The sequence below is a fragment of the Periplaneta americana genome, chromosome 3 (genome assembly GCF_040183065.1).
Source record: "Periplaneta americana isolate PAMFEO1 chromosome 3, P.americana_PAMFEO1_priV1, whole genome shotgun sequence".
Classification (NCBI taxonomy): domain Eukaryota; kingdom Metazoa; phylum Arthropoda; class Insecta; order Blattodea; family Blattidae; genus Periplaneta; species Periplaneta americana.
Genome location: NC_091119.1, coordinates 81,965,920 through 81,993,834, shown reverse-complemented (window position 1 = coordinate 81,993,834; position 27,915 = coordinate 81,965,920). Strand labels below are relative to the sequence as shown.

At 35.3% G+C, this 27,915-nt stretch overlaps 1 protein-coding gene across 1 annotated transcript in view; it reads right to left on the bottom strand.

Annotated features, from left to right (window-relative positions):
• Nucleotides 1-27,240, bottom strand: part of LOC138696222 (mast/stem cell growth factor receptor-related protein Kit-like) — a 222,736-nt gene extending 195,496 nt beyond the window's left edge. Inside the window, exon 1 of the mRNA XM_069820880.1 lies at nucleotides 27,161-27,240. Coding sequence (XP_069676981.1) covers nucleotides 27,161-27,218 — 58 coding nt within the window. The 5' untranslated portion in view covers nucleotides 27,219-27,240. The remainder of the gene's footprint in view (nucleotides 1-27,160) is intronic.
• Between the last annotated feature and the right edge of the window lie 675 nt (nucleotides 27,241-27,915).

Below are 27,915 nucleotides of genomic sequence, written 5' to 3'. Positions count from 1 at the left end.
AGCGGAAGAAAAAATAACTTTTTTATCTGCCCCCATGAGAATGCTTGTAAGTCACGACTAAAGTGTAAGTTAAGCTGTGACTCAAAATACAAATTCTGCGTTGTCTACCTACTAAAATCGGATGTAAGTGAAAGTGAAGTTCAAGTGACTTTTCTGAATAGACCCAATGTGTTTATTCCCCACTAAGTGTCATGCAGTGCAGCTCACAGGCGTGTGCATTCTTCTTATACTGTATTATGCATGATTTTCCACAGTTGGAGTGAAGTATCCTGAGACAGTATGTGCCACTTACAGCTCATGCATTTTGTCAAAACACTCGCGATGCGCAGTAGGGAACAACGTTTCTGTGAAGGGGGTAGGAGAAGAAGGGAAGGTCGGGCGTGTCTACCGAGTTCGAGGCAAAGGATAACCCATTCCCTATAATTCGTAAGTAGACTCATCCGATCTCGTGCGCAGCTCTGTAGGAAGAGTGGGGGAGTGTCTGGACATAATGCATGAGCTGTACAATGGAGGTACAGAGTTGCTTATCGGACTGGACATAGAGCAGTCCTAAGCTCTTAGCCCAAGTAGGTTAGGTCTTTTGTGCACCAGTGTTGGAATGAGCCGATTGTGCTGCCCGTCTAAACCGGCCCCGACATCCGCAACAATACGCATTTCTTCCCTGCCTTCACACTCGTATACCATTTCTCTCGAGGCGGTCTGCCTCACAGATCTCAGATCTACTATATATATGCTTAATATGAAACTTCGTAACTCCACTTTTTGTCGGTTTTGGCATTTTGACATCATCTGTTGAAGAAAAATTGAAGTTTTGTATTCACTGAAGTTGGTAGCTCCTCTATGACAGAAATATTAAAATTGAGTATCATGCAAACTTCGTAACATTCTACACTGTTTTTTACACGGCAAAACTCGCAACTCCATATAGATGGCATACCTCGTAACTTCTATTACTAACTTTGAAATGAAAAAATTCTCACATTCCTTTCCCGAAAAATAATTATCTGCTATGCAATTTAAAAATGAATAATAATTTGTTATACTATAATACATTATTTTTATTATTAATTATATACTAACATTTATGTATTCATCTGAAGCTCGCTGTCCATAGTTTTACTATTTTTAAATCTGCATATTGCTATTTATGGTATGAAGCAGAAGACGGTCTTACTGCACACGAAACATCGAGCATTATAGTAACTTTTGTCTTATCACAATTACCATTACCAGATGGAGATGATTGCTGCAGAAAATTGATTCTGTACAGCGATGAATGTTGTTATCAGAATTATAACACCATCTTGTCCAACACACTTCTGCAAGTTTCAAGTGAACAAAAATATCTGGAGAAAGGGCATACTCAGATGGAAGTTAATTCCATGCATTCAATCATAGAACATGCCTTCCGGAATAGAACTGTAAATGTTCCTGCAGATTACAGTATGTAAATGTGTGACAAGAAGCCCGAAGATGGCCGAACCCATACTTGGTTATATATTTGGAACATATTTTCTTTAAAACTTTTCAAGGAACATAATTGTACAATTCAATCAGACCTGGACATAAAGTGGGTGACACGACCATTACAGAAATAAAAGCGTTGAGGTATAGCCCAGATGACATAGTTCATTATGAACTGTCCTTTTCCCCAGAGTGGATGTTGTTATCCCAACGTAAAAACAAAAATGTTACTCTGAAAGACTTTCAAAACTTACCGGAACTCCATTCAGAGAGAGTTAGAAATCCTAGCACAAAATATGGTCATTTGCAGTCCCTCAAAAGGAGCATGTCCATGGATTATCATAGTTTTTATGATGCCCTCCCTTATGATAATTAATTGGAGTTCAGTTTATCAAGGATTTTAGGGAAAGGAACATTCAGCACTGACGATCGGCTAGTCTTGATTAATTCAAATGGGCTTCCATATTGATGTTTAAGACAATGTTAACAATTAATCATAAATTAATATAAATGTGAAATATTGTGTACTTTAAGCTTATGTGAAATAATATTATGTACCGGAACTTTGTATGGTAGTTATGTGTAGGCTATTATGATTAATATATTTTCTTCACTTCTTTAAACAAAGAATCTGTTTGAATTTCATTTTGGTTGTGTGTGACATTAGGTCACTAGGTATTTTATTAAATGCATTATGTAGGTCATTAAAAGAAGACAATGTAATAGCCGAATACCATCATAAAAGTTAATACAAACTGTATTATTATAATATTTTTTATATGTCATGAGTCAAGAGCACAATAATTTTATGTCTTACTGAGAAGTCTATAATATTAAAATATAAACCAGCAAATGTACATACACACTTACTGTACTTATTATTTTCAACACAGAGGGTTTATTAAAAACCCATACACACTATAAAAGTGAAGTCACTGTATACTTTCATGTAAAGGAAAACGTCTTAACTCCTGTAATAATTAAAGAAGGAAGATGGAAAAACTCAATTTTATTTAAATAAATACTGTATAGTTTATTATAGTTAAATATAAAGATATTTGAATATAAGATACAATTTAAAAGCAATAAAACAATGCAATAATTGTAATAATTTTAGCAAAAATGACTTCATAAAACGTTTTTCGTTGTTCCTGTAAAATTATTGAAGGTGGAGTTAAGAAGTTTGCATATTAGACCGAAGAAATATGTCGTCACATCTACGTCAGCTGGAGGAAAAAACCTGGTGAACTTCGATGCCTTCTATTCAGATCTATGAATTGTATAGAATCGACCACCGCTGTCATCTACAAATCTTTGGACAAACTGCGAGGAAAAACCACCATAGTGGACGGCTGATTCGGATTTACGTAAACACAGGAGAAGCCGTATTTTTAGACGAAGATGATAAATAAAGGGGCATTGTGGAATGACGAGGGAAAACAAGAGATCCCAGAGCGAAACTGTCACAGCCTTCGCATTGTCAACCACAAATACAGCTCCTCCATAGCCAAGTTTTGAACTCTGTATTCGTAAGCTAGTTCTCTACCAACTGCGAGTTGTCGCTTACAATACAATAATCTTTATTTAATTATTACTTCGACAGGAAAATATTCAAACTGTGTTTTTAATTGAGATTCGTTAAAGTTATAAAAATAATAACATAACATGCCAGAGCTAGGTCATTAAAATCATTATCTACTTTTTCCTAGTAACATCACGGAACTTCACAAAATATATTTTTTCAGGAAATAATTGCAGTTTTAACTTTAATGCAAAGATAAAACTTATCGGTAGGAAACGTGGTTTCCTCTTAATATAATGGTCTACTGAAAACCATGGAATGATGTGTCCGGATAGCAAGCTTTGTATGAAAACTGATCACTGTAGTAAATCGAACAGAACTGGTAGTCTAAAAGTCATGAACACAGTTTTCAGATTCAATCTATCTACTTGTCAAGTAGCTGGTGATATATTATGTCTTGCAGAATATGTTGTTGGAAGGCATGTTTATGCAAAATAAATTACACTCTGGCTCTTGAAGATTTTTACTCTATATTTGATGTCGAAACGCGATGCATTAGTATTCATAAATATTTTATTTTCAAATACAAATTAACCACAGACGTTTTGGGTCAGTATACAAAACATAGTGAGATAAAATTGACACATACTTTCCGTTATGCGCTTCGCGTATTTAGCAACATGTTAGTTATCCGAGACTTTTTCAGTCCTTCTTTATATTTCATTTTTGAACTGTGTTAAAAATTTTTGATAAACAAAGTGAATTACTGTGCATCTCAAGCAAGGAGTTATATTGTTATTTACTCAAAGATCATTATTTAATTTGTAAACTGTACGGTTTAATTATATTTATGTACGCAATTAATTTTGGGCAAATACACAAAAAAAAAATATTTTTTGAATATTGTAATCACTTAATATTGAATAATATTCAAGGAAAAAATTGTTCCGGAACCGGTTATCGAACCCGGGATCTTTGGCTAAGCGCGCCAATTCTCTACCACTGAAATAGTCAGGAACGATACACAATCACGGTCCAATTGGCGCACTTAGTCAAAGGTCCCGCGTTCGATACTAGAGCTGGGGACGGAGCGAGTAGAACTGTTGAATAACTCGGTTCTATCGGTTTATGTGCTTGACAGCGGAGCACCGAAGTTACTCGGTTAACCGTAGCCGTTACCGGTCAGTTCAAACGTTCAAACAGAGTTCACGTGTTCCACTTAGCTCTAGCAGACAATAACGTAGGTAACAATTTCTGCTGCAGGACAAATTATTTCCTTATCCCCAAGGCGGGCTGAAACTCTAGTACTGAAGAGGCGTTCATCCTATTATATGACCTGTCAAGTGGACCTAATAAACACTGACAGTCTGAAAATATTACTGTACATAATAATAATAATAATAATAATAATAATAATAATAATAATAACAATAATAATAATAATAATAATATATAATATATATTATTAATAATATATATAATATAATATATATTATTATTACTATTATTAAAGTCCAGGATAACACAGAAGATTTAGAATTGAACGGATTACATCAGCTCCTTGTTTACACGAATGACGTGACTATATTAGGAGTAAATCCACAAAATTAGGGAAAACACGGGAATTTTACTTGAAGCAAGTAAAGAGATAGATTTGAAAGTAAATCCCGAAAAGGCAACGTATATGATTATGTCTCGTGACCAGAATATTGTACGAAATAGAAATATAAGGGTTGGAAATTTATCCATTGCAGAGGTTGATAAATTTCAAATATCTTGGAGCAACAGTAACAAATATAAATGACACTCGGTAGGAAATTAAACAAAGAATAAATATGAGAAATGCGTTTTATTATTCGGTTGAGAAGCTTCTATCATCCAGTTTGCTCTCAAAAAAGCTGAAAGTTAGAATTCATAAAACAATTATATTACCGGTTCTTTTATATGGTTGTGAAACTTGGACTCTCACTTTGAGAGAGGAACATAGGTTAAGGGTGTTTGAGAATAAGATGGTTAGGAAAATATTTGGGGCTAAGAAGGATGAAGTTACAGGAGAATGAAGAAAGTTACATGACGCAGAACAGCATGCATTTTATTCTTCACCTGACATAATTAGGAACACTAAATCCAGACGTTTGAGATAGGCAAGGTATGTAGCACGTATGGGCGAATCCAGAAATGCATGTAGAGTGTTAGTTGGGAGGCTGGAGGGAATAAGACCTTTGGGGAGACCGAGACGTAGGTGGGAAGATAATATTGAAATGTATTTGAGGGAGGTGGGATATGATTATAGAGACTGGATTAACCTTGCTCAGGATAGGGACCGAAGGCGGGTTTATGTGAGGGCGGCAATGAAGCTCCGGGTTCCTTCAATCCATAAGCATTATTATTATTATTATTATTATTATTATTATTATTATTATTATTATTATAGTGTTTGATTAATATTGAAATATGTTAAAAAAGGAAGTGCATTATATTTTTTCTATTTGTGTTTATTGGATTTTTGTTACCTCATCAGTCATCATTTTATTTGTATTTATTTCTACGAATTATGTTACTTAATTACTTGAATTTATCAATAATATTACTCTTCACCAAAGAGAACATGGTTGTATGGAAGGCTAGTAATGTTATAAAATAAATAAACATTATGTTCTTCAGTTCAAGATTCCACGCTTTATTGATTATTTTGTCCACTTTCCGCAATAGTAAATAATTCTGTGTTTTATTTTTTAAGTGCTTTAGGCAGCACTTCATGGAGCCCGTTTCTATCTGTCTACTTTTTTTACTTAGCTGCAGCGTTTAACGTTTATCTCACATGTTAATTTATTAGTTGTTAGTATTATAAATTATTTTATCAATTTTATTTCGACTGTCATATATAACAACAGTGAAGGTTAAATAGGCCTTTCATATAAAATAACTCCGCAAATAGTTGTAATCACGCAAATAAAATTTTCAACCGCCATTTTACAATGAAAAGACGCACTTTTTTCTCGTCAATTGGCAAAACGAAAGCGCTTTACTACAACGCTTTCAAAACACGCTTGGTTTTACTTTCAAAGTACGTTCTAAAATCGACTCAATCTAAATTTTAAATCTGCCGCCACAAATTTGTACTCGGTACTGTACTCGGATCAACCGAGTAATGACGTCACAGTAACTGCTCCGAACAAAACCGAACCGTTCCGTCCCCAGCCCTATTCGATACCCGGTCCCGGAACAAATTAGTTTTATAGGAAGCCAAACCTGGAAGCCAGATTCGGACTTTTAATATTGTTAGACTATTTATTAAAATCAGTACATAATATAGAGGGAATATAAAAAATATTATATAACTTATTTATAATGATAATAATTACTTGACACGTTGACACATACTGCCCATTATGCGCTTCACGTATTAACAACATGTTAGTTATCTGAGATGTTTTCAGTCCCTTAAATTTCATTTTTGAACTGTGTTTAAAAATTTTGTTAAATAAAGTGAATTACTGTGCACCAGACCAAGGAGTTGAATTCATTTTTCATATTGCACACAATAGATATAGTTATTTACTCAAAGATCATTATTTAATTTGTGAACTGTACGGTTTAATTATACTTACGTACGTAATTAATTTTGAGCAAATACACAAAAAATTACTTTTTTAATATTGTTAGACTATTTATTAAAATCGGTACGTAATATAGAGGCAATATAAAAATTTAACTTATTTATAATGATAATTACTTGACAAGTAACCAACGCTGTACGGATGCGAGTGATTCTCTGTTAAGTATTCGTCTACCAGCTTCTTATTACCGATTGGAGATGAGGTCGCTGCTATCGCTACGAACAGGAAACATGCAACTAGTTCAGTAGTTCAGACTCCTGCCGTCGATTCGGAACTTGGCTGGCTATAGAAGCGCCACTAGTTTTGTTTACTAACAGAACTAGACTTGAGTCTGAATTTTTTTTTTCTTTGTCAGTGATTGTTTCTTCATAAGTACCAGGTCGAATTTGACCCTTTCCTGAGTCTGAAAGTCATTTATGACCAAGGCTCCTAAAACTCTCTCATAGGTTGCGTTAATATCGAGCTTATAGGCGAGGAGTCGACGGGGAAAGGAGAGCGATTCTGACGTCACAAGATTGCTGAGTGCGCCAAAGCAATATTGAAAACTCAAATGCTTCATAGTAACATCACAGTCTAGTACATACCTGCACAAACAGCGCTCAACGAGCGCACGCGTTACTTTGGAGCAGGAGAGCCGTGTTTTCCGCTCGCAGAAACGGAGAGGAAGATACATCAGAATGACATAGACTAGCTATAGGTAGAGGAGAGGAAAACGACCACTCGGCTATCTAATGGAGTGCAGTGTGTATTCTCAGTAACTGTTTCACATTGCTTACCTACTGCTACAGTACAGTATGGAGGAATCTAAAAGACGGAACATAATATTTAACATTTAACGATTTATAGCTCGAACTTATTGATCTTCAATGTGACCTAAGGGCTAATGATCGTTTGAATAATACTACTAGTCTAGTTGAGTTTTACAAGACTAAACATTAGCAATAATATCCACGACTACACAGGCTGGCTGTGAAAATGATTTGCTATGTTTGGCTCAACATTTATATTTGTGAGCAACTGTTTTCTATAATCAACTTTAATAAAGGCAGACATCAAACATCTGTAACTGATGTTTCATTACGATCAGTAGGCTACTGTTCCTTTCAGCTACCAACAGCTTAAAACCTCGTTTTGATGTACTGATAAATAAAAATATAACAAAATGTTATTGTACATTTAAGTAGCTATAGAATTTCTATTATTTCTGTAAAATAAATATTTCTTCATTAGTCTAAGATAGTTTTGCAAAGACTGAACGGGAATTCATTTCATGAACACTCGTAATAGTACTTCCTTTTGTGTATATTTTGTACGAGATCACCCTTTCTTCCAGTCCATCTTTATGCAGAGCGCAGCTAATATCTGCATTCCGCTCATGAGCTGTGAGCCGGCTCGGAGAGCGCAAATCTTGTGCAGGCGTGGTCTAGTATATACAGTCACGAAGCTTGAGTTGATGAGGGTACTAGGAACAATAGACTGTATGTGATGAGGCAATAGTAGCGAACCTAGTGGTTAGCAACTATCTATGGATGCATATTCCCTACATATTGAGCTTCGTGGCTGTATATACTATACTGTGGTAATATCTCGTATTTTTTTATTGTTTCTGTTGTTTTGAATGCATTATGCTATGTCAAAGTTGTGCAGTTGCGGTATGTAACAATTCTAACGATAAAAATAAAGTTTCCTTTCTTTACCATTCTAAAGATTTAGACGTAGAAAAAATGGATAATTGCGTGCAAAAGACAAGATAAATTCAATCCTGAAACAAGCAGAGTGTGTTCTGGTCATTTTAAAGATGACGATTTTACATCTTGATTACACAACTTTTAACACTACTTCGGAATATGTATGGTAAGACTTTCCTGTGTTAAATTTCAACGCACCTTGTTTACATGTTTCGACCTATTTATGGGTCATTTTCAGAACTCACTTCTCACTTCTGAAGATGACCCATAAATAGGTCGAAACATGTAAACGAGGTACGTTGAAATCATACATATTCCGAAATGACGATTTTGTTCTTGATTTTCGAAGAGCATTAATGAAAATAAAGCCGAAACGATCGAAAATGTTGAAGCCTACAGGTAAGTTTAAATAAATCACATAGGCCAATGTAAGTTACCTACATTAATACCAGCTTTGAATAATTAGATTAGGTTCATCTATGATAACCTTCAAATAATTATTTTCTTTCTTTTGTAATCTCTGCTGGGTCGTACATAACTTATAATAACAAAACAATCATGCTACTACACTAACAGTCGCATACCAAGAGGGTGGAGGGTTAGCGACTGATACCAGTTCACTATAATTCTCTTGATATTGATTTTATATTAACGATTTATGACATTTTTTCCTTATGGCATATTCATTGGGTTAAACATAAAAGCCTCCAGTAATTCATTGTTGAATTATAGTGATTATTGTAGCCGATATTTCATTACTGATGCATGCCCCCTTTTTCCAAACTTTAGAATGACATATTAAAAAACATTCAATGTTAGAATTTTTATAAACACAAACCTGGAAACTAGCAGACGAAAACGGGCGGCAGACACTGAGAGCAGACGAATAAAACTGTTATGAAATACAGAAAAATAATGCAGTGACAAGTGTAAGTACAGCTTTTATATACAAGGTATAAACATTTTCAACGTATTTATTTCATTCCACGATAAGTACACAATTGGTTTACACCTCTTGTAATATTTTTATTTCAGGCGATTATGTTTATAATGCACGGTGATACCGCTAATCAATTTGAAAATAAAGGACAATGAGCATGGACTCTTCGCGCGTCATCAGCCAACTAGCCATTTGATTAGCTAATGAAAAAAGAGATAACCTATTGACTGAGTGAGCCTTGATTTATGACATCTCTCTCCGCAAGAGGGGAGACAGAGGTGAATAAGTACACCGGTAGTACATAACAAACGATTCAGTCCTACTGAAAATAACACGATGGCTTGTATAATTTATTTTGTTTTTGTTGATAGGACAAAGAATTAATTCTTTTTTATATTTATACGTTTATTTATGGGAAGATGATCCATTTCTATTCCCTGTAAGATAAAATTACGTTAGGAATATCAATGAAATATGAAGACTATTAATCGGCACTCAAATCGCACTACTACTCGTAGTTCTAGAATCAGCAGTAGCTCTTATTCAAGTTTAGCATGAAGATTGGTTGTTCAAGCTTTCAAGCCACATTCACGTTGAAGAAGCACAAAGCATAATATGTAAAAAACATATTATCTGTAAGAAATTTAATGTACAGCGACATTGCGATGTAGGCTATATAATTCCCATGAATACAAGAAAGTCGCAGAAGATGGTAGGATGATAATGATTGACGATTACAAAGAAATATTTGGAACTACATGTAGTCCAAAATGTTACTAAAATATTGAAAATCTATCTAGAAGTTACAACGCTGTGTTAACAATATTCTAAAATTTTTACTGTGGTTATTACTGTATTTATTTGTTTAAATTCCATCTCGTTAGTAACTTTGCAGAAGTGATGTCTATTTAGGAGCACATACAAGTGCGAAGATCACATTTGACAGATTCTCATATATAATCTTTTCGCTGTAAGAAAAATCCTAATGTAAACAATTTATTTGTTTATTTATTTATTTATTTATTTATTTATTTATTTATTTATTTATTTATTTATTTATTTATTTATTTATTTATTTATTCTGGTGTAGTTAAGGCCATCAGGCCTTCTCTTCCACAACACCAGGAATACAAATACAATAATAGAAATAAACAGAAAAAAAAGTAGCACAATAGCACGTGACTGAAGTGAGGCTTCATTGGCCGCTGTTTGGCGCCATAGATTTTCAGTACGTGTTCCCGCCTACTGTTGTACATTCTGTTTCATGTTAAACATTTCCCGTTACTCGTCATGTAGGCCTAAACTCGCTACTATGCATTTGTTTGCTTAAGAAACATATACTTTATAATGACTGTAAATTATTTTAATCTTTGGTGTAAGGTCAATCGCTGCCGATCAAAGATCGTCCGCAGGATTTATGACGAGACGGTCCACAACAGCGTCAGTTATCCCTTCCAGCTGGAACATGCGGTCTGATTAACTTGCTCTGAATAGATAGTGTTGGATTCAACTCACTTAACTTTTATATACATTTAAGGATGTTTGTTTTTCTCTGCTTTTGAGAGGGTTTCCACTCTTATGTTTAACAACCACACACACCGAGGATGCAGAAGCCGTACTTCAGTACCATGTGCTTAAGTAAACAACTACGAGCTCGAGTGACGCCAGCTTGTTACAAGAACAAACTACCTCGGCATTACTGTTGGTATTCATCCGCGTTCATAGTACATAACAAAATATAAAAGTAACATTTCTTTTACAGTACATAGCGTTTTACATATGAGTAAAGTTACATGTTTTATCGTATTTAACAACTAGAATTCAATTTTTATTTTCAAATAATACAAGATTATGGTTTCCAAATATGAACTATATTTTCCTGCGTCATGTGAGTGTTTCGACTGGGAGCCAATCACGGATATGACAGCCCCGTGCTTATGTTTACATTAGGATTTTTCTTACAGCGAAAACAGTATAGAGTTCATTATGAGGACACCTTCCAGCAAAACGAACATTGGAAGAATTATTTCTAGAGAACATTACAAAAATTTAGAAGATTGAAACTTTCACATAGGCGGAGAGGGAGAATCGTTTCTTTGTGGGAGGCAAAGCAAAAGCATAGAATCCCCATATAACGGGGTTATCGGGGACATCATTTATCTCCCTCCTCCCATTATAGCTTGATCGTGGTACAGTATATCGGAATATGATTATTTAATAAAGGTATTTTCGAGGGCATGTTTCTTACAGTGTTACATCCACATCAGCGATGTTTCGGACCGAGTTGTATGGGACTTGAACTGTGCTAACAGACAATTTTTTATATGAAGCTTACCTTCCTGAAGATATCATATGAATTGTAAACTCTAATTATTTTAATTAATCTCATCTTCAAGTTTACACATTATACCAGGATCACTTTTCTTTTTTCTACATTGTTGTGCAGTATGTTATTCATATATCTCCAAGTGGCGGCCTGAACACCTGCAGACTTCTAACACATGAGTACAGGCTGTTACAAAAGAAACATTACAGTGCTTCCATTCCTCAAATGAGGTATAGCAATTCTTATACATTCAGAAACTGAAAATAAATGTTGCAGTCCAAACACATGATCTGAATTTAAGCACAGAACCTTAATCATAAACAAAATAAAAAAGATCTTTTGAATTCAATATTTTCTAACGTTGATAGAAAAAAATCGAGACAAGTTTGAGGGGCAGTGCCCCCCATGCAACCCCATAACTCCGCCTATGTTCGTGACACTTTGTAAAATGACTTGGCTCCAATGAGCTCAACGATAAAATACCAATTTTTACTCCACATGTAGTGCATTTTTGGACAAAAGTAAATGAAATGTATAAAATTAGTTTTCAAGTGGACCAAATAAATATTAAGTAGGCCTATACATTATTGTGGCTTACTTAAATACGTAATCTATACTAATAACTAAATAATACAATATTTCGATAGATATCTGTTTCAATCCTGCCTTATGGCTCATTTGTGCTCAGTCTTCGATTCACTCAGGAGTTACGGTAATGGCCGTAATGGCGTATAGCATATGCCCCATCTAGAGAAACTACACTTCGAATGGTGAGAGAATTATCCAAATTGGTTAAGTAGTTTCTGAGATTACTTCATACAACCACACCAACACTATACATTAATATTGATAAACGTTTCTATATTCCCATCATAGAATACAACTATATTCCTATTAAAATAGTGTTAAAGGAATATCTTACATTTGTTGTGCTAGGCCGCCTTAAATAAACGCAGAGTCATTTGTTTTCAATTCATTATATTAGTCTGAGAAGACACTGACATAAAACATATTATTTTAAAACTCATATATATCGTTAAATGTCAGTCCTATCAAACATTTGTGTAGAGTAAAACATTTCTAAAACTTTTTTTTAAAGTAAGTTTTGATATGCAACATTCTCCTAAAAATCCATAATAAACCAGATATTTCGATTTACTCAATTCAGGTCCCCTTATAAACCCCTTTTAAAGAAAGTATTTTGAATGTCATATAGCCTAAATTCTAAGTGGAACAAAACTTAATTTAGGTATATACCAAATTCAAAATTCAAGCTATGGTTTATTTAACGACTTTCGCAACTGCCGGGGGTATATCGTCGTCGTGTGCCGGAATTTTGTCCCGCAGGAGTTCTTTTACATGCCAGTAAATCTACTGATATGAGACTGTCGCATTTAAGCATTGGCCGGGATCGAACCCGCAACCTCGAGCACAGAAGGCCATCGCTATACCGACTACGCTACCGAGGCCGTCGGTATATACCAATTTTCATAGAAATCAGTTAAGTCATTATCGCGTAAAAAGGTAACAAACATACAGACAGACAAACATACAAACAAAAATTTAAAAGATGCTATTTTTGGTCTGAGGATAATTATTTATACATGTTAACACTAATTATTTTTTGCAAAAGCGGAAATTATGTCAAACATTTTTGTTGCAGTTTTATTATTAGAACAGCGGTGACCAAAACGGGTATCGTATTGTGTAATCACAGATATGCAAATAGGTAAAGGGAGTTTTCTCTACATTGCTGTCTGTCCCATTCATGTACTGAAGATAGGCAGTGGCGGAATCATGTCGCTCTACAAACCCTCTGCCTCTGAAAGCAGGAAGACAAAGTTTCGTATCAAATCGGATGAGGAATTCTTTTGTTCTCCTTTTTTTCAGAGGTTCAATTAAGAGTATTTTGAAGCAACATCAAAAGGCATTGCAAGAAATGTCGCACTGAATACACAAACGTACCAAGTATTATTATTATTATTATTATTATTATTATTATTATTATTATTATTATTATTATTATTATTATTATTAATTTTATTATTATTATTATTATTATTATTATTTGTTGATCAGTAAATGTTGTTATAATTTTATTATTCTGTATGAGAAAGTGTCACGGATGGCTGACACGAGGCACTCGTAACTGCAAGCCACTCTGTACAGGAAGCTCTTGCCTGCACCGGGATGTTAATGCTCTAATTCTAAATCTAACGCAGACATCTCCAAAAGCCTAGTCGCGAGTAAGCCCATGGACGGAACCGAAGCCAGTACGTAATGAGCGCGCTCCGCCTCACCCATCCCCATCTGTACTGTACTCAATGTTCATGCGCAAACGAAGAGCAGTGGCGGACTGCCATTATCATTGTGTTGGTCGGAGTGTTCTGCCGTTTCACACTGTATTCTAATCATGGACGTAGAACATTCAAGGATGAACAGGAAGAGAAATATTTTTGTGTTAGTGGGGAGAATGTGAGATGCTTAATTTGTTCGAAAATTCTTAAGGGTGTGTTAATATTCAACATGCGATGACATTACTCGACTCTTTGCAAAGAATATAATACAATTACAGGCATGTTGGACATGTGAAAATAATTTATTTTGGGGCTATCTGTATAACTGTTGGTTATACATAATAATCAGTATATTACAAAACACTCAGTTCCGCATGACAAACATATACTTTTTCGTTTAATTTTAGGTGAAGTGCGTAGGCCTACAAATATTTTGATAAATGTAAAATGCAAACACAAATCACACATGTATCCTCAGTCTTAAACAATAAAAGCTTCTTGCTAGCTATGTTCTAGCTTGGAATATTGGAAAATCAATGAAGCCCTTTACAGAAGCATCATTTGTAAAATCGTGCATACAGGACGTTAATAAAATACTGTGTCCAGAACAAAGTCAAAGTTTAAGAAAATTAAATTGTTTTCAATTACAGTTCAGAGAAGGAATTTCAAGATTGTATATGTAATTTAATCTGAAGTCGAAACCACAATTAACCAGTTTGTAGCTTATTCACTTGCATTGGACGAAAGCACAGATAGAAATGACAAAGCTCACGTATCCATTTTCATCCAAGGAGTTAATGAACATTTTACTGTGTCTGAATGTCTTGTAGATGTAATTACAAAATACAGCTGGAGAAGATCTTTTCCAGGCACTGAAAGGTACCATTGAACAGAAGAGGTTGAATTTGAAATGGCTTGTGTCAATAGCAACAGACAGGGCTCCAGCTTCATATATGTCAAAATAATATACAAACGTATGATATTTCTTAATATTTTGATGTTATTATTTGTAAACATCGCCAGACCATTGCCGCGATCCCCCACTAATCGCTCCCATCTGTTGAGGTACGAGTCTCTTCCCCTTCTCTAACCTTACAGCACACCGTGTTCGGCGGGCAGCATCGAGAGCACGAAAGACGATACGCTTTTTGGAGACCTTTGTTCTAACGTGTATAAATATTAAACTCCGTTATTCTGTGCTTTAGACATTTGCTGCTAAGATATTAGATTATTTTGTCTTATTTTATGCGAACAATGTTTTTTTTCAATGGTTACACTTATCAAACACAAAGCAAGGCTCACCTTACGGACGCAAACCTTACAGCGCAGTTGAGAATTGCCGTGTTTAACATTCCGACGAATTTTGTCTCCTTTGAGAGATGTACAGAAAATAATTGAAGGAAAAGGTTTAGTTTCAAACACTAAGTTCATATATTTATCTGTTTCAAAAATGATTTTGTTTATTTCCAACTACTCTTACAAATGAGGTCTGTTTCTTATTAAATTATTCATACATTAATGCAGAACTATTTGCTTCTCTGCAATAAAGCTATTGAGATTAATGAATATACTGCACGATTATAAAAACACATCCTACCAAAGCACATTCTACCTACAGAGACGCTGTTGATAGAGAATGAGTTACGGAATGATCAGTCCAGCATGTGCACGACCCATCACTGGTTGTAGTTCTCATGCCAAGTACCTCTCTCCCGTCTCTTAATTTCTCAGGCTTCTCTCGCATATAAAGCCTCGTACAGATATGCGCGCCGAAACCCGTAGCGCAACCACGACCCGCGCCAGGGCAATGCTACGCACGGTGGTTGCGCTTTTACGTTGCGGGATGAACTTTTTAAACCCGCGCCGAAGTCCGCAACACGACGGCCCGGTTGCACCAACCCTTGTTAAATATTTAACATTACGTTAAGGCAGTTTAACAGAAAACTTAACGGAAGTGATGTTTCATCAACTGTTGTTACTGCTATCATCATGTTAAACCCACTGTTAAATTAACATAGCATACTCCCTCAGTTAAATCCTTAACGTCCTGTTACAGCGTGAATCATGGCTGCCAGAGAACATATGTTACACGCCGCATTATTATATCGAAACATATTTGCAGTGAAAACAATTAACTGCAATCACTACTTCAGCATTTTTAATTATTCAGAATAGATACTCGTATGTTCATAAATACTAAAATGATTCATATTAATATTAGCACTGCATCCACAGTAAAGACAAGATATGTGTTTATTAACGTAAGCATTTCTGTTATTATTTTTTCGTATTAATACTCAGATATAATTGCAGATTTTCAAAACGATATTTCTTCATTTCACTGATTTAAGAGTTCACATGTAATTATGACTAATAACGTGTGAAGATATGTTAGATATATAAGGTATGAAAATAATGTTAACGCTTATTCAGCTTCACAATTATTTTCATTTTCTATTGGTTCTATTTGATCCTGGATAATTGAAAGAATCTTCGTAAAAATATGAACTTTGAGAGTGAAAGTACCACCGTCAGTTTTCAAATGTTCCACTGTATCTTGTGCATGACCCGTCTTAGCATTTCTTTCAATATTTTCATAACATTGATTTGTTTCATAGTTTGCGTTTTCACATCCAAATGGCGATTGAAAATATTGGGTTAAAGAGACCCATGTTTGTTCCTTTTTCCTAATGAAAGTTCCATCACTACGTTTGAGTTCAATTACATTCATATAATTGCTAGATATACTAAAATAATTATATTTCTCATAGGAGGTAAAATTACTGCTCCTTACACTTTCTTTTTCTCGATTTCCGTTGTAATTATGTTAGTCTCCAATACTTCCATAATGTAAAAAATACAATTCCCCGCTAAAACAAATTACTACACCAACTAAAGGCACATTCAGTAAACTTTCATACAATCACTGCTTCTTTGATTCCTGTTACATTACTCTTAACATCATGTTACCTAACCAAACATTCTCAAATAGTTGGTGAAACACTATTACACTAACAGGATGTTTAATTTTTAACAACACGTTAGTTAACATGCTGTTAGAGTTATTGTAACGAAGTTTGGTAAAATTGGGCCCTAACCTACCAGCGTCCGCCAGTTCAGGTACTCCCACTTTCAATCATGGACGTAGTTGCAGCAGCCTATATTTATTTGCATTTTGCGTGCAAAAAGAAACGGAAACAGAGGGAATGGTGGCAAACATAGTTACATATCATATACAAGTAGAAATAAATGTGGTGATTCAAATTTTCTGGCTGACTTGAAGTTCAAAACAGTTGGTGGACGTTATAAAAATTTTACCAGAATGTCACCTAAAGACTTTAAATATTTGCTGGCGCCTAATGTTGCAAAGAAGGACACCACATTCAGTTCAAGAAAGAGTGGCAGTGACGATGCGACTTCTGGCAACCGTACAATAATATGCAATAACATTGCTGAATCAACACACAAGACTAAAATTAGGTTAAGAATCATAAATGAAGAATCTTTAAAGGACTTTGAAGCTAAATTAAATAATGAAACCTGGAAATCAGTATATGTCAATGAAGATATGAATAGTAAATTCAATGCGTTTCATAATACATTCTTAAATATCTTTGAACTAAGTTTTCTTGTAAAGCACAAAAATTCTCAAACATCTAAAAATAATTGGATTACACAAGACATAAGAATCTCATGCAAAACAAAGAGAACTCAATGTATTTAAAGTAGAAATAGTAATGACCGCAAATTAATAGGTCTAATTTCTGTAGTACAATTTTATGATTAATACAAACGAAGGCTTTGGAGAGATCACAGAATACCCCTCCTACTTGTAATTTTTTATTAATTGCTTCCAGAATTTTATCAGTTAAATGAAACACAAAGTAATCTTAAAAGCCAAATAACTTTACTTTAACAATTTATTCTAAACTTGACTAATAAAATCAAAAGAACTAGGAACATTATTTACTTACTTACTGGCTTTTAAGGAACCCGGAGGTTCATTGCCGTTCTCACTTAAGCCCACCATTGGTCCCTATCCTGAGCAAGATTAATCCAGTCTCTACCATCATATCCTACCTTCCTCAAATCCATTTTAATATTATCTGTGTATCTAATGCTTACTCACTTCACTTGCGTGATTCGGATTCCGCATACTGCACATAGATGGCAGGACTGTGGCCCACTTTCAAATTGCACACCACTTCGGCGGACCACGTTATGCATGATGTGTATCTATGAAGAATTATGTCTGTAGGCTACTAGGGTGAGTGTATGTGTAAGTGTAGTATAGGGAATGGGTGAGGATGGTGAGGAAGGAAGAAGGGGAAACCCGGTGTCGGCACGTAGCCTACTCTGCCGAGTAGCACCAAGAGAGCAGCCAGGCTTAACGTCCCCACCCGACGGACGAATCACTATCACTATTTACATGAAAATTTCTGACCCCGCCGGGAATCGAACCCGGACCGGCTAATCTGGATGTAGAACTTGCTACCACAGGACTAACTCGGTGGGTAAAATTTGTATGCATTCAAACATAACATTTAATGGAGAATCGGAATATGTAAATTTTAATATAGAGTATCATTAAAAAAAATTAACTTTACTGTCACACCCTTTTATGTCTGAATATCTAACTTTTTTCGAACACTGGTATCATATTGTATGGTTTATCTCCAACAGCTTTTTATATAAAACTTATTTTTTGTAAAATTTAAGAAGTTATTAGCAATATTCCATACTTATTGTTCACTCTGTTTATAAAAGAGTACATCAACATGTTCATTTCAGAACAATAATGTGGATTCAGAAAGAATACATCAAGTGAGCAAGCTTCGTTTAATTTAACTGATAAAATTCTGGAAGCAATTAATAGGAAATTACAAGTAGGAGGGATATTTTGTGATCTCTCCAAAGCTTTCGATTGTATTAATCATAAAATTCTACTTTAAAAATTAGAATGCTATGTTATTAAAGGCATAGCATAACAGTGATTTGAATCATATCTCCATTTCAGAAAACAAAAGTTGAAATCAACGCATTCAGTGACACCTTTAAACCTACTTCAACATGGGGAAATGTTCATACAGGGGTCACGCAAAGATCTCTATTAGGACCTCTTCTTTTTCTAATTTTTATAAATGATCTTGGCCCCTTAATAAAAGGAACAGATTATCCTATACTATTAACAGGTGACACAAGTATCATAATTACAGACAGCAACTTTGCCACATTCAAATATAAAACAGAAACATTTTTCCTTAAAATTTTTGACTGGTTTACAACCGATAAACTAGCTTTAAACATTAATAAAACTAACATAATTCAATTTAAAACCTCTTCAAATTTAATCTCTGAAACATGAGACACAACTATCAACAATATACCTCTACTAGAAACATCAACAACCAAATTTATTGGTTTGCATATTAATAATAGGTCTACATTAAACTGCAACCATTATATTAATGAAATAACCCCCAAACGTAGCTCAGCATGCTTCTCAATTAGGTCGTTACAACAATTCGTAAATAGGAGTATCTTAAAGGCAATATATTTGCCTATATTTATTTTATTATGTTCTACGAAATAATATTTTGGGGATAGTAAAAATATATTATTACAAAAAGGGAAATTAGAATAATAGTTGCAGCAAAGGCTATAGAATCGTATAGACCAATTTCTTTTTTTTAATTAGAGATTCTGACTTTAACAAATCAGTACATTATACTCTTCAATAAATTTCCTCTAATGTAATAAAGAAATTTTCCAACTAATTTAGCCATACATGTATAAATACCTGCAGAAATAATGATTTTCAAACGCCATCATCAAACTTATCATGGTATCAAAGGGAGTGCCTTGAATGACAATAAAAATATTCAGTAGTCTTCAAGACATTGAGTCATAATCAAAATCCTGCATTATTTAAAGTAGAACGGAAAATTACCGTACTTAATATCTCACACTTTATATTCTGTAGATGAATTCTTGACATTTCACATATTGGTAGTGTAAATATTTTAATACTATGAAATGGTAAATATATTTTATTGTATAATAGTTATTGTCATTAAGGTATTAATTCTGTATATATTTCATATTTGCATTTTTATATTTTAAACGAAAGAATTTGACATGTTCTTTATTCTATACTCTAAAGCAACTGTAAGATATTATGGAACGAATAAATATGTCTGTCTGTCTGCCTGTCCGTCTATTCATCTATCAATTTTAATAATTGTTATATTACATCTGTGGATAATATTAGGTTTCTTGAATTTTTTGTCGACAACACTTTACAATGGTAGGCCTATATTGATTTTATTTTAAAAAAAGCTAAGTACCGTGAATTTTTCTATTTTTACAGCTTAGGTCTACGTTGAATGTACATTCTTTCTTATCTATATATTATTCTCATTTTAACCATGGTACCTTTCAAGGAGAAATGCAGTAAATATTCGCAGAGCCTTTATTGCTCAGAAACGAGTTATTAGAACGATTTTGTTATTTAAAGTACAAAACATTGTAATTTTTTTTCTTTTTTAGGAATACAGAATCTTGGTATTTCTTTGTATAGCCTATACTTCTATTTATAAATGTTTAATGCTGTTTACGCATGACGAAACTGAATATAATAAAATATTGCGAGTAAATTGTCATGATTTTAATACACGTAATGCAGAACTGTAAGAATAGAAAGTCACAGACAGAAGAAATATATATGCCTAATTATTGTAGTACTTTATTGTTTAATAAGTTAAAATCTAGGGAGTTGACCACCGTAATTGGCGGTGATTTAAACTCATTTCGTATCGGTGTATTGAATTATGTTCAATTAACAATTGAGAAATTGAGAGTAACTTCAATTTTGAGTTCCTAAGAAGTGTTAATTACATTTTAGTGTTTGCGTGTATTTAATTTTTTATAAGTAATTTATTATGGCGTGTGTTTGAGCGAAGTGTAGACATCAGCAGTATGTATACAAATAATAATTATTATTTATACTTGCTAGTATAATAATATATTATTGAGATTTTTTTACATGCCAGTAACTTCATACTTCCTGATTATTCGTATTATTGACAGTAATATTTTGTATATGGACAGTGATTTTGGTTTCCGAATGTGAATTAACATAGATGTTACAATTTTGGATCTCATTGAATATTACAATAAATCAGGAAATAATCAGAGTCAATAAAATAGTCGTATGAATAATAATAATAATAATAATAATAATAATAATAATAATAATAATGAAGTTGGATATAAAATAAACATAAATAAGTACAAAGCATGAACATGGTACTGGTGCAGCATGGTTTGCTGAATTTAATAATAACTCGGAAACAATAAAATTCAAATTGCAATCATTAACATCCCAGTGTGACGCCAGCATGCGCAGACCAACGTATTTGTGTCAGCGCTAACACATACTGCAACTAGAGAGCTCTGGATCCTTCGATTGTTACGCAGAAATACCGACAAGCGATGGATCGCTGAGCGTCCCGGTCCGCAACGCTCGGTCGTAACATGAAGGTCGCGCCAGCTGCTCCCAAGCATCGTTCCTTAAACTTTTGTTAAAATTCTTTGTGTTTCACATTTTACAAAATTTCTTTACCTCCGTATAATTTCATAAAGTGCAACGTGTTTTGCTCGGTCCATTCCATGTTCACTGTCCACACAGACAGACGAATGGGGTTGATTCATTGGTTGATTGATTCATTGGTTGATTGATTGACTGATTGATTGATTGATTGATTGATTGATTGATTGGTTGGTTGGTTGGTTGGTTGGTTGGTTGATTGATTGATTGATTGATTGATTGATTGATTGATTGATTGATTGATTGATTGATTGATTGATTGATTGATTGATTGATTGATTGACGTTAATCCTACGCTAACAGGTGGGCTATCCTTCCTTGGCCCTGCAGGTAAGGTTCCATCATCTACTGAGGAGCCCGAATAGAACCTGGAGCCTCAAGCCCTTAGAACCTAGATTAACATCGGAAACCCGTACTTGCCATAAGTATAGGGGTTGAATCATTTTGCATCGCAACTTATTTTTGCGTACATATTGCGAGTTAAAAGGTTTCATGGATTAGATGAGGGGATAGCTAAGCGACATAAGGCCGAGGAATGCGTCAAGGTTGGAGTGGATTAGATGAGGGGATAAATAATGTGAGAGGAGACATTTTATTGTATTTGTATTGCATAATTTTATTGTGTATTGTTTATATTGTGTATATAGGTCTCGCAAGTACGGATTACCGACGGAAGGAATGCGAATCAAACACTGCGATAAGGAAGAGCGGGCGAGAAGAAAGGTCATGAGATAACTTGAATGATATTCAAGAGTACAGTCGGAAGAGAAATGACATCGATAGAATCAGTCTAGCGTTGTGGTAGTTACATTACGACTTTATTTTGTTCCATTGCATGTGAATACGTGTCTTGTATCGCACGGTGTTATTATTTCATTCGTAAACATATGTAGCGAATTTTTCTCTTGCTACGTTCTTTATTTCCACAGCGATGTCCTCATTCGTTCATCTTCTTGGAAGAGACAGTACTTCCATCGGCTCGCATCTCTCCTCCCTCGGCGTGCTTATATACACACGTCAAAATAGACAGCAACGCCACCATTGGTTTTCGGTAATCGTTTCTTGCGCGAGCTATACCACTGCCACCGGGTGCTTGGCCACTTGCAGTGTAAATAAATACATATAGCCTATACTACGTACGAACTAAAACCCCGCTCGCATTTTCTTTTGTTTCAATATGGTCGAATGTGCTTTTCGCTTGGCTAGTGATGTATTTTTTGTAGTGGGTTTTTTACGACGTTTTATCAACATCTAGGTTATTTAGCGTCTGAATGAAATGAAGGTGATAATGCCGGTGAAATGAGTCCGGGGTCCAGCACCGAAAGTTAAACAGCATTTGCCCGTATTGGTTGAGGGAAAACCCCGGACTAAATCTCAACCAGGTAACTTGTCCCGACAGGAATTCGAACCCGGGCCACCTGGTTTCGCGCCCAGACGGTCAACTGTATGGTTATCTAGCGTCTGAATGCTATGAAGGTGATAATGACAGCAAAATGAGTCCAGGGTCCAGTGCCGAAAGTTACCAAGCAATTGCTCTTAATGGGTTGACGTAAACTCCCGAAAAAAAAACTCAACCAGGATTTGAACCCGTGCCCGCTCGTTGCACGGTCAGGCAAGCTAACCTTTACTCCACAGCGGTGGACGCTAGTGATGTTTCTAGTCGCCCATGGTTCTGATGATAATTTTTTTTTCGTAAAATTGATAAGCAATGTTATGAAAGCAATAATTAATTTTATGGGAGCTGAACGTTTCTTTCGTAAAGACGAGCTATTTTCTCTGAACCAAAAATACAATGCCAATGCGGTAATAATTACGTAGCCTAGCGAGCGCTTGACGACGATTGCCACGAAATTTGATTTCGTGATTTCAGTGATATTTCCTAAAGCACATCATATTTTTCCTTCATTTCGCTGTAATAACCTGATATAATATCTTACTAAATCTGTATTTTCTTCTAGTGCATTCAAAAGACCGCCGTTATACTACGTAAACCTTGCATTTGAAATATTGCTTAAAGAATATAGTCGCGAATTTACTAGCGAAATTTCGATTGTCTTATTTCGGTACGGCCAGGTCACTAGTGGCGAGCATAGTTGGTGCAGCTGTGCGGTCCGCCTTATCCAGTTGTTCCGAGAGATGAAATGAAGGAGAAGTGAAGTGTTGGAATGAAAGAGGGAAACAGAGTACCCCGAGAAAACCCTTATGCAACGTCTATTTTACCATCATACATTCCACGCAGACCGAACCCGGACCGTCTTCATGGAAGGCCAGTGCACTAGCACTGTAGCCACACATGCGGCACGAATGGGTGTTACACGTCCAGCTTCCATGCACGTCCACACTTACTGCAACTTCAACGCTCTGGATCCTTTGATTTTTCCTTGGAATAAACGATAAGTGGTGCAACTCAGCGCCCCTCGGTCCGTAACGCTCAGGTTGCGGGCTCACGCTACGCGCCGATGTTGCGAAGTATCGTTCGCTGTCCAGATAGGATCGCAGCGCGCTTGCGCTACGATGTTCTGTTGCAAGTCTGGACGCACCTTTACCAAAGCCGTTCCAGTTTTGATCACCGTTGCTATAGAGATACGAATAGATATTGCTGGTTACTTAGTAATCAACAGTTTATTCTGGAAGCGAATGTAACTTTCCACCGCTCGAGGAGAAGTTAAGAAATATCCATTACAGAGATTCACCCGCGCGTATAAAGGCACCCTTTCCACAGTCACTAATTCTCTTATCGAAGCGACCCTGATGATTCTGCCAGATTTTTTTAATCATTGTGGCGAGAAGCGATTGCAGTCCTGGGAGCACATTTTCCACAAAAATAGAAAGTTGATGTGATCCATAACGCTTCATTATTCCTTTCATCTTATGTAAGAAAACATCAAGGGGGAACATTGTTACTGTGGATTTGACCAATTCATCATCTTGTGTTATTTATTTATTTATTTTTAAAGAATTATTTCTTTTTTAATTATTCGATTGGTTGGTCAGTCGGTCGTTGGTTGGTTGATCGGTCGGTTGGTTATTCTGTTGGTTGGTTGGTCGGTCGGTCAGGCGGGCGGTTGGTTGGTCGATCGGTCAATTGGTTGTTTGGTCGGTCGCTTGATTGTTCGGTTAGCCAAACCGTTGGTCAGTTGTTCGTCGGTTGGTGGTCGATCGGCCGGTCGGTTGATCGTTCGGTCGGTAGGTCGCTTGGTCGGTCGGTCGTTTGATTGGTAACATCTTCAGATGTGATTGTCTATGAAGAACTTCGTAATCTCTGCTAGTCTAGCAAAGTAAAAAATTTCATTTCTGTGTTGGAGGGATCTGTAAGGTGAAATTCTTTGCCTTCTCGGTTAGGAAAAGAGGCATGAATGGTTAGGCCTACTAGTTGAATCTTGACAGTTTAAAAAATGGGTCGATTTTACCTATACTCCTCATACTCAATGAAAAGAATTGTATTACTTTACGCAAAACTACCACACGTACGTTTCAGCTTTGCTTATTTCTATTTTGAAAAACGTTGACAATTTTTATCATCCTAAGTCAGCTTTGAACCTAACAACCTATGAATTTAACTATTCGATCGTCGAAAACATCTTGAACGGAGAAATAAATAGTGTTTGAAAGAGACTTCATTTTACTTTTCGCAAAATAGCACGGAAAATTAATTGCCCACCTTCGCCGTTCAAATGCCACTCATGTCTTTGATATTCTTAAACTCAGTAAGCACTGTGTCTAAAGTACTAGACCTCTGGTTTTCCATCCAGGCGGCCCGGGTTCGATCTCCGGTTAGGTCGTGATGATATTTGTGGTGGACAAACAGACGTTGCAGAGGATTTTTCTCCGGGCAATCCCGTTTCTCTCTAACATTCCGCCAACACTTTCCATCTCACCCTCGTATCTATCATAGCTTAATATGGGAAAGTTTTTATAGGATAACGTTGGTAGTTGCCTCCTGTTCAGTAAAATTGTAATAGCTTTATTTTCCGATTATTCATTTGCGAGGAATTAAGGGTCTTGGAAAACAGCTATTTCTTACTTTTACCTAATGGCTTCAAATGAAATGTTTTTTAGGACTAAAGCAGACATACCAGATATAATTTAACCTCTAAGTATTGGATGGGAATAACATTTTCTTAATTATTCACAATTGAAGGACTTCATGAGGGTATAATAAATGTGCATTCTCGTGAAAATCTCCAAATCGAGCCCTAATTTCATCACAAGTAATACTTTCTCTAATCTGCGTAAGGGAAGATAAACTGACTAAACAAAGTAACATAGCCTAATATATTGAACAACCAATCTAACGCAATTATTGACGCCATATCTTCAGCTCTATGAAAACATACAGGGACATCATTTTATTTTTACTTTAATTTTTATTACACCTGAATTTTTTAATATACTTCACTCCCATCCCCTCTACTAGTAAACTTCCAACCGTTCTCCATACAGAACCAAGACTGCGTATGCATTCATAGTAAGCAGTACTGAGTTAGTGAGTATAGTACGTTCCAGAAATATGTTCGCGTTTTCCAGTGACGAAAGAGCTTTCAATATTGAATCATATTTTCGCACAGGTACTGTCGTCCGTTTGCCTTCGTCGCATTGCGGTTTCTTCCACTCGCTTCTGCTCGCCCCTTTGTACATGCTAGTGTCTGGGCTGTCTTAGCTCTTTTCTGAAAACATTAATTTCTGTTAAGAATTGGACGTCTACGTAATATTATACATCTGTTTAAAATAACTTAAATAAAAGGGCCTCGTTAAGTAATTAACTGTCACGTGATTTCCCTCCTTTCTACGACCCTGTTACATAACCACTTGAACGGAGAGTAAGTAGATAGCATTTCTGAGTAATTTTATCTTTTCGGATTGGGCAGAAGTAAAGATTGAATTTACAATAAGTAAGGTACTCTTTTATAGAGTAGGTACAGAATTATTTCAACATGAGTTACTAGTACAAAGGCTGAAACTGGTAATTGGAATTAGATACAATAATCTATAGTGCGATAATATGTACAGAAGGACTGAAGCCTGTATCGAAATGAACGGCCACCATTTTCAAAAATGTGTTTAAATATCCATATTATGATTATTTTTCAATTTAACTTCATTCTCTATATATTACGCTAATGTGCTGTAGACAGTATAATATACACTGCATAATGAATAGTCCGAATGGATAGCTCAGTTCGTGAGTAAAAACATTTATTGTTAATACAGCACTGTATTTTTATTGAACAAAAACCTATAATGAAATGATCAAACTGAAAATCGCGATATTTCCTAGTTTACGTAAATGGATGAACTACTTTTCTTTCCTCCTATACCTAGTAAAGTGATTTGTTTGTATTATACGTCAGTACCATCGAACTCCAGCCGTGGAACTGGGTAGCAAACGGTGTTTCCGGTTCTCAGCCGTTAATCCAAAGGTACAGCCAGGTTAATATTAGAAATGTTAATAAAAAAAATGATGTCCCTGTATTTCCTACTCACTATTTCACAAAATATTTTGTAGGACATCACAGAATTGTCCCTAAATTCGCATAATGAGAATGTACACAAAGAGTAAGTAATATATTTTGTATAGTCTACTAGGCCTAGAATATTTTCCTTAAAAATCTCACAAAATATTTTTTAGTGTACCACAGAACTTGTCTGTACTCGTATAATGAGAATATACGAAAGTGAATCGTAATCGCTCACCAGGACAGACCACTGCCAGAAGCACAACCAGCGCCAAACACAGCTCCGTCTGCAGCATGTCGGCTGCTACTGACGGACGTTTTTCCCGGACTTGTTTCAAACGTCAATTTTATAGACGTAACCATTCAGGAAGATGTCTAGCCGCGCATGCGTATTTTCACCCAACCCACATTTTTGTTGCAATCTTCCTCAAATGTACGCAGCAGTGCAAAATGTTACCAGTTGTCTACGTATCACTAGTATACGTGTTTACATATATGTTTAATATTTTATGAAAGTATCTGTCACACAAAAGTCACTTATAAAATGAGGAAACGATGAATGTAGAATGATATATGACAAAGACAGCAAGGGCCATGACAAAGACAAGAACCACGATAGAGACCACAGATTTTCGCATTAGCGATAAAAGCGGCAAATCGTTCATTAAAAAGAAAGTTGTTTTTCTTTTCGATTACGTCTGTAACAATATCGAAAATAGCAAGATGTAGCTGTACACCGTCAGATGATTTCAAATGCGGAGAAACGCAAAGCCAGTGAAGAAGACTACTTGTTCGACAGACCTTCAAAATTAATCAGAAGAGAAACCTGTTTAGCCCCACAAATTCAGCATTTCCTCTCTCATTGTGGACATCAGAATCTTTTGATAGCGGCAGTATCAAAAACACATGCATATTTTAAGAAGCATTTTATTAGTCCACATCCGAATATATTTAATTTTAATCAAACACTCAAAAATATAAGAGTTTATTACA